General features: G+C 39.6%; 1 protein-coding gene across 1 annotated transcript in view; it reads left to right on the forward strand.

The window, feature by feature from the left end:
- Window positions 1-5,796, forward strand: part of LOC106818164 — a 15,247-nt gene extending 9,451 nt beyond the window's left edge. Inside the window, exons 4-7 of the mRNA XM_014822887.1 lie at window positions 1,565-1,719; window positions 3,241-3,655; window positions 4,989-5,095; window positions 5,554-5,796. Coding sequence (XP_014678373.1) covers window positions 1,565-1,719; window positions 3,241-3,655; window positions 4,989-5,095; window positions 5,554-5,610 — 734 coding nt within the window. The 3' untranslated portion in view covers window positions 5,611-5,796. The remainder of the gene's footprint in view (window positions 1-1,564; window positions 1,720-3,240; window positions 3,656-4,988; window positions 5,096-5,553) is intronic.
- Window positions 5,797-6,171: the final 375 nt, after the last annotated feature.

A 6,171-nucleotide genomic window follows, 5' to 3' on the forward strand; every position in this document is an offset into this window, starting at 1 on the left:
CAGCACGGCAACTGCCGACAGGTGTAAACCGGTTGCACGAACGGCACGCGAAACGCAGCGGTGATGGTGCCCGATGCAGCCTAGAGGCACGTAACACTGTACGTGCACCACGCCAACGGCCACGCCACGACCGCCACATGATGAGGTTGGCACCAGGACAAAGAGCCCGCCACGGCACTCGGCGACGGCTAACATGTACGATGCGGACGGCAGCGACTCCGCGACGCACGTGTAGTCGGTGCGCAGGAACACGCACGACGCAACGGCGATAGGCGTGCGGTGCCAAGACGCAGCACGGGCGCGCCCGAAACGTGTATGTGGCACACGCAGGCAACGCGATGCGACCACGCTACGCACGGAACGTGTACAGATGCACAGGACGCGCACGCCGCACGTGGTACGGTGAGCGATCGGGGAGGCGGCGACAGGAGCCGGTAGGCATTGACAACGAACCACGCTATGCAGATGCATGCGTATGTGTACTGTACGGTCGAAATACGAAATATTTTGTCACAAATGACCTGACCCGGAAGAATTTGTGGCTAAGTTCGCGCATGCGCAAACTGTAACTAAGAACTGGCTTATAAGCCAAGCATTTTTCCCGGGAGGAGGGGGGCACTCGCCTCGGAACTGGGTAGGGGGGTGCCGTGGAGACCTTGAAAACTTGACCCTGTCGCAAACTGCTTTGCGCCTTAAAATACACCCTGTCCCAATATACTGCACTAAAAAGTATACCCTGTTGCAATATTGCACATTTCGGTTATGTCCTGTCCTGTCAATATAGGCAGATATTGGTCCAATATCAGCCTGGTGATATTGGTCCAATATTGTTTTGCCAATATTGGACCAATATCTGCTTATATATTGAACCAATATCTGCCTATATTGGTCCAATATTGGCCTGGTGATATTATTATTGGCCCAATATTGTTTTGCCAATATTGGTCCAATATCAGCTTGATGGGTGTGTATCTAGATAACCCTGTGCCAATAATGCTGTTCGGAAAATATACCCTGCGCAAATAATGATGTTTGGAAAATATACCCTGTCCAGCGGCACGTCGCCAGTACCTTTAACAATGGGGGTGCCCCCGGGCATTTTTTAACCTTGCATAAACGTAAACTATTGCTCAGATATTGTAGTTATATCATTGTAAATTGGGATATGTTCCATTTTTCATACCATTATAGATAGTGGACTCGGATGAGCTTTTAAATAAGCATTCAGACCAGTTTTCGTTTCCAAACAACAACCTCATGTTTGCTTTGTTTGTTCATTACATTCGATCTGAGTCTTTGTTTTGTGGAATTTTGGCATGTTGCATGTCGCAGGAACTGCATGTTGACATATGGTTGGTTTAAATACTGTTCTCGTACCAAGCAAACAAGTACTGTTGTCTAAGTTTTGTTGTTGTTGTAACAATCACTCAACTTTTGTGATAATGTAAGCTTAATCTAGTTGTCGTTTAGTGGCGTTATACACGCATGATCACTAATCGTGCAATAAAAATGATAAGTGTGTCAGAGTTGAATTTACATTTGAACTACTATTTGTAATATACAGGGTACACCTTGCTTAGTGCTGGCCTGTCTACATTTATCAGCATCGCCGTGCTGTTGGGAATGGGAGCGACCAAGAGTGTGATTGCATCTCCTTTCTGCATCTGCACTGACAATGCAGACACGTTTTTTCTAGCCAGCACATTTTTCAACAGTCGGGTATGTGTAGTTACATTATGAAAGTTATGACAATGTATGATGCAATCTTTTTTATTTCTATAATTTCTATTAGAAACAGTAAATTTCTTTGCTTATTTATGCAAAGGTTTGTTCGCATATTTTCTGTTATTTCCTCAACAATGCCGTTTGCAATTTATATACATCTAACAATCTCACAGCCGTTGACAATTTCACTCCCACATGAGAATAGATTTGCTTAGTGAAGCCTCTTACAGAAACCAAAACAATTGAGTTACGTATACCAAAGGCCTATGCGCCAAACCTCCAAAACGGTTACCCTAATTTTTGAATTATAATTAAGTCCAGGTTTTCATTCCAATAACTGATATGATATTGCATTCAGTTATATCACTGCCCATGATTTATTTTATATTATGAGTAATCAGTGTGGGATTCAGCCTTTCACAGTTCATTAGACCTATATTTGTTAAGTAAATGTGTTGTGTCCCTGTCCACTATATATACAATTTAGGAAGCAGCAAATTTGATCATAGTAAAAACTGCAGTATCATTTTTAATATTTAGGTTATATGAGAAATGGAATTACTCACCAGGTGGTGATATATTAATAGTCATAGTTGAAGAAAATTTCTCCATTAGTTTAAAGGCCATATATGGCTAGATTGGCGCAGTGAGAAATAGTTGACCTTGCAGGGAATGGCTACACTTTAATTATTTGACTTTCAATAAACTGTGTTTAGTTTAAAGGGATTCTTTACTCTAGGTTCTAGGGTTATTTTCAGTTAATTTAGGTTAAAATTTCGCTACATAAAAAGTTTCATTGTTCAATCACCATTAGAATTTTTTTTTTTTTATGTTTTAAAACTAACGACTACAGTTTGATTACAAAGACGGTGGCGCCACTCAAAGCGCACGATCTGAAAAGTTGCGCAAAACGACTTTTCAGCAAAGGGCTACCGACCGAGGGTGTTTCTTATTTATTAATTTAAAAGCAAAAGGATTGTAATATCTTATAAACGACATATAGTTTAAGTTATATTATGTAAAAATTTGTCCTAAAATGAACATCATTCGGTTAAATAGTATTTAGGTATAAATATAATTGCACCTTTGGGATTAGCCCTCGGTCTGTAACGTGCAAAATATATTGGGAAATGCGCAACTTTTTCAGGGTGGCAGCACAGTCGCGGGTGTCAATGGCGCCGTTCAAATTTCATAGCGTTGATGTATAATTAATTATAACAATTAAATTAGGTATCTGGTAACAAGTACGTGGGGGTATAGACGATTTGTTATACAGTAAGTACAGTTGTATGCAGTAAAATCCTAGAGTCTAGTATCCCTTTAAATGTTTCACCAATATATCCCTCTGATGACTGATGTGTAATGTTTAATCTTGTTTTTAAATGCATATCACTTTCACACACAGATAGGTCTTGTAATGATGCAACATCATTAACTCTATTCTGCAAATTCATTACTGTTAGCACCCACGTTGAGAATAATTAATTATAATTTTTCTGTCTTTATCTTTCGCAGCCAAAGGATGCTGGCAAGTTCTTTTCGGATGTTGTATTCACCGTCCTGATCATTTCATCATTGTCGTTCTCTGTCTGGCGGGGAATCTGGGAAATGGAGGACTTCTTTTTCTTTCCTAATGACATACTGTACTCTGCACTGACATCAGCCATCCTGGGTGTGTGCATGGTCATCGTCATACACACCATGGAGGAGCCAGCAGCGCTCCTGTCAACGTATCTCGATGCTCATACGATGTGGAGGCTCCTCTTGGAGGAGGTGTGGTCCATCTCGCAGATATTTGCTGGAATCACGCTCTGGCGAGGTCTTTGGTTGCTTGCTAACCTCTTCTTCATGCCTGGAGATGATGTGTACGAGTTGAACCTATGGATCTCTTATGCCATAGGCATGGGCGGTTGCATCATCTTATTCGTCGGTGAGCTGATATACGTCTACATAACAGTCGCGAGCTTTTCTCATTCATGTGAAACATTCTTTTGTTTTCACCTTAAATTGTTGATGCCAACCCAAAATGCGATGATTTCCATACATTAAATAACTTTGCACTGTACCATGTAAAATTGTTATGCTGTACAGCAATACCTTGCCATATGACAACCCAGTTACATTAATTGGCACATGCATAATTTGTAAATTATGACCACTACTCGTGTTACAAAATGGAAATTCACTCTTGCATAATTTTTTAAAAGATTCAGGGTTTTTTGTTTAAAAACGGTGTGCACAATCACAGTGAATAAAATTTATGTAATAAATATGCAGCCAGGAGCCAACACGTCTGGCAAGTCATCTTTGATACGTGTAATCAAGAGCATATAAAGAAAGAGAGCGTACAACGGTAAAATGCTGAAACCATGTTGCATTGTACCAGTAACCAGTAATATTGATCAGCAGTCCTACCTTGTTCATATAAAACAAACCGCATGTCCCTACGATGCCCCTACGCTGAGATAATGAGCAGTGAAAATCTGGTATTTTCGCCGAACACCTACTAGACATTAGTCAGTACTGTGACCGACTCTCGAAGTGTTATAACTTCGGGAAACCTCGCGTGTTTCCGTCATTCATTGACAATGAAATTTATTTTCTTTCTACTATCTTTTCTCGCATTTCCAGTCATTGACGGAGTCATTACTCCACAAAAACGTCTTGTTATTTATCGCCATGGTGATGACCCGCCCCTTACGCTGGATGTAGTAACACTGTAGTAATAACGTATCGAGTCAGCGCTACACAGCGGCGACCGGAAGCAACACACTGGCCACACTTCGAGAGTGGGTCACAGTACTGACTAATGATTAAATAACTTCATCGGATCTCTATAATTTACATGCTAATAACGTTAATCTCAGTTAGATCCATAATCAGTACAAAATAACTTACTCCGACGAAATTTTCGTCCATCTCTCCGACAGACTTCCTCAGGTCTCACCATTTTGGAGCTTATATACTCTTGTTTTATATAATGTAGGTGGATAGTTGCTGAATTAAAAATGTCTTGTTGGCACTCGCTCATTTGTGTACTTTTTTGTGGTGAGCTATAGTGTCATTGACACTTTCATTTTATTTATCGATGTGAGCCACAAAGATTGTATTTGGTTAAAGTCTCGAGTTATGGAAAATGAAACTTTCAGTTATGGGAAAATCGCTTTTCACTTGTTGTGTATGGAACATGTCTCTATTGCATGGTGTCACCACAAGTGTTATATATTTTAATTATTGGCTTTATTGTCTATTGTTTTTTCTAGGCAATACAAATGTAATGAGAGGCATAGCCAGGGAAGGCAAGCTAGGTAAAGGAGAGGGTATGATGCTTCCAAACCATTATGCCACCCAGCTGTATGAATTTTACCAAGTAAGAGCTTTTTTATATACTTAACACTATAATATGTTAATAACATACACATAAATTTGTGCCCGCGTGCATGTGCATGTGTTACTGACCGCGTGTTCATCAATATAATCGTCTGGTTGTTTGCTTTCCTCAAAAATCTTTAAATTTTTTAATGATTGATTTTTGCTTAATTAACCTTGATTGGAGTCGTCGTACAACCTAGCTGTTTGCATGTCCATGGTATAATCATGTTTGCAGACTGAAAATGCTTCCTTTAAATAAACACTAATACAAGATGCATTGCATGTTTATAGTAATAGATTGCATTACTAACAGTATGGACTAGCAGTATCATGGACACACTTAATGGTTAATTCCACTACTCTATTGTGATTTGATATTGTCACAAATGTGGCAAATTTAAAACATCGCAATTTTGATGCAATCGCATTTTCACTTTTTTTTTGCTATATTTACAGAATGCTGGGCGTAGGTCTGACATTGTATACAAGGTTGGAGACACTGAAGAATTATAATCTTTTTGTGCTGCTAACTGCATAAGTATATTTAACCCGTGTTTCGTTGTAATATTAACGTGATAATCTTAATTAAGCTGCGTTTACACTATCAATTTTTGTCAGCAAATCGTCCGAGTCGTGCAAAATAGAACACGTTCTATTTCTACAACTCGGCGACTTGACTCCGACTCCGACTCCAACACAATCGAATTTTAGCCGATTAGTTGGAATGCACGTGAAATCGGTACGATTTGCTGACAAAAATCTATAATGTAAATGCAGCATTACCATATCTTTAAAGTAATCTCTGGCACACGTGCTAAGATACATTGGTCATGCTACCTGCTCATTTAGACATTTATTGCTATTGTGTGCATATTGCAGTTTACATATATGCATGCGTGTATGTAGAATATTATTCAAGATTTTCGTTTATAGCCCATTGTGAAAATAGTTGCTGTAGGCAATTTGTTGGTAAGGCTAATAATCTCATAACTAATTAGCATGCGAGTGCTTTGCTTGGCAAAGTCTGGTACAGAAAGCAAAGCAGACACATGCAGTTTTCAATACCACGTGATC

The sequence above is a fragment of the Priapulus caudatus genome, unplaced genomic scaffold, assembly GCF_000485595.1.
Source record: "Priapulus caudatus unplaced genomic scaffold, Priapulus_caudatus-5.0.1 Scaffold2068, whole genome shotgun sequence".
NCBI lineage: Eukaryota > Metazoa > Priapulida > Priapulimorpha > Priapulimorphida > Priapulidae > Priapulus > Priapulus caudatus.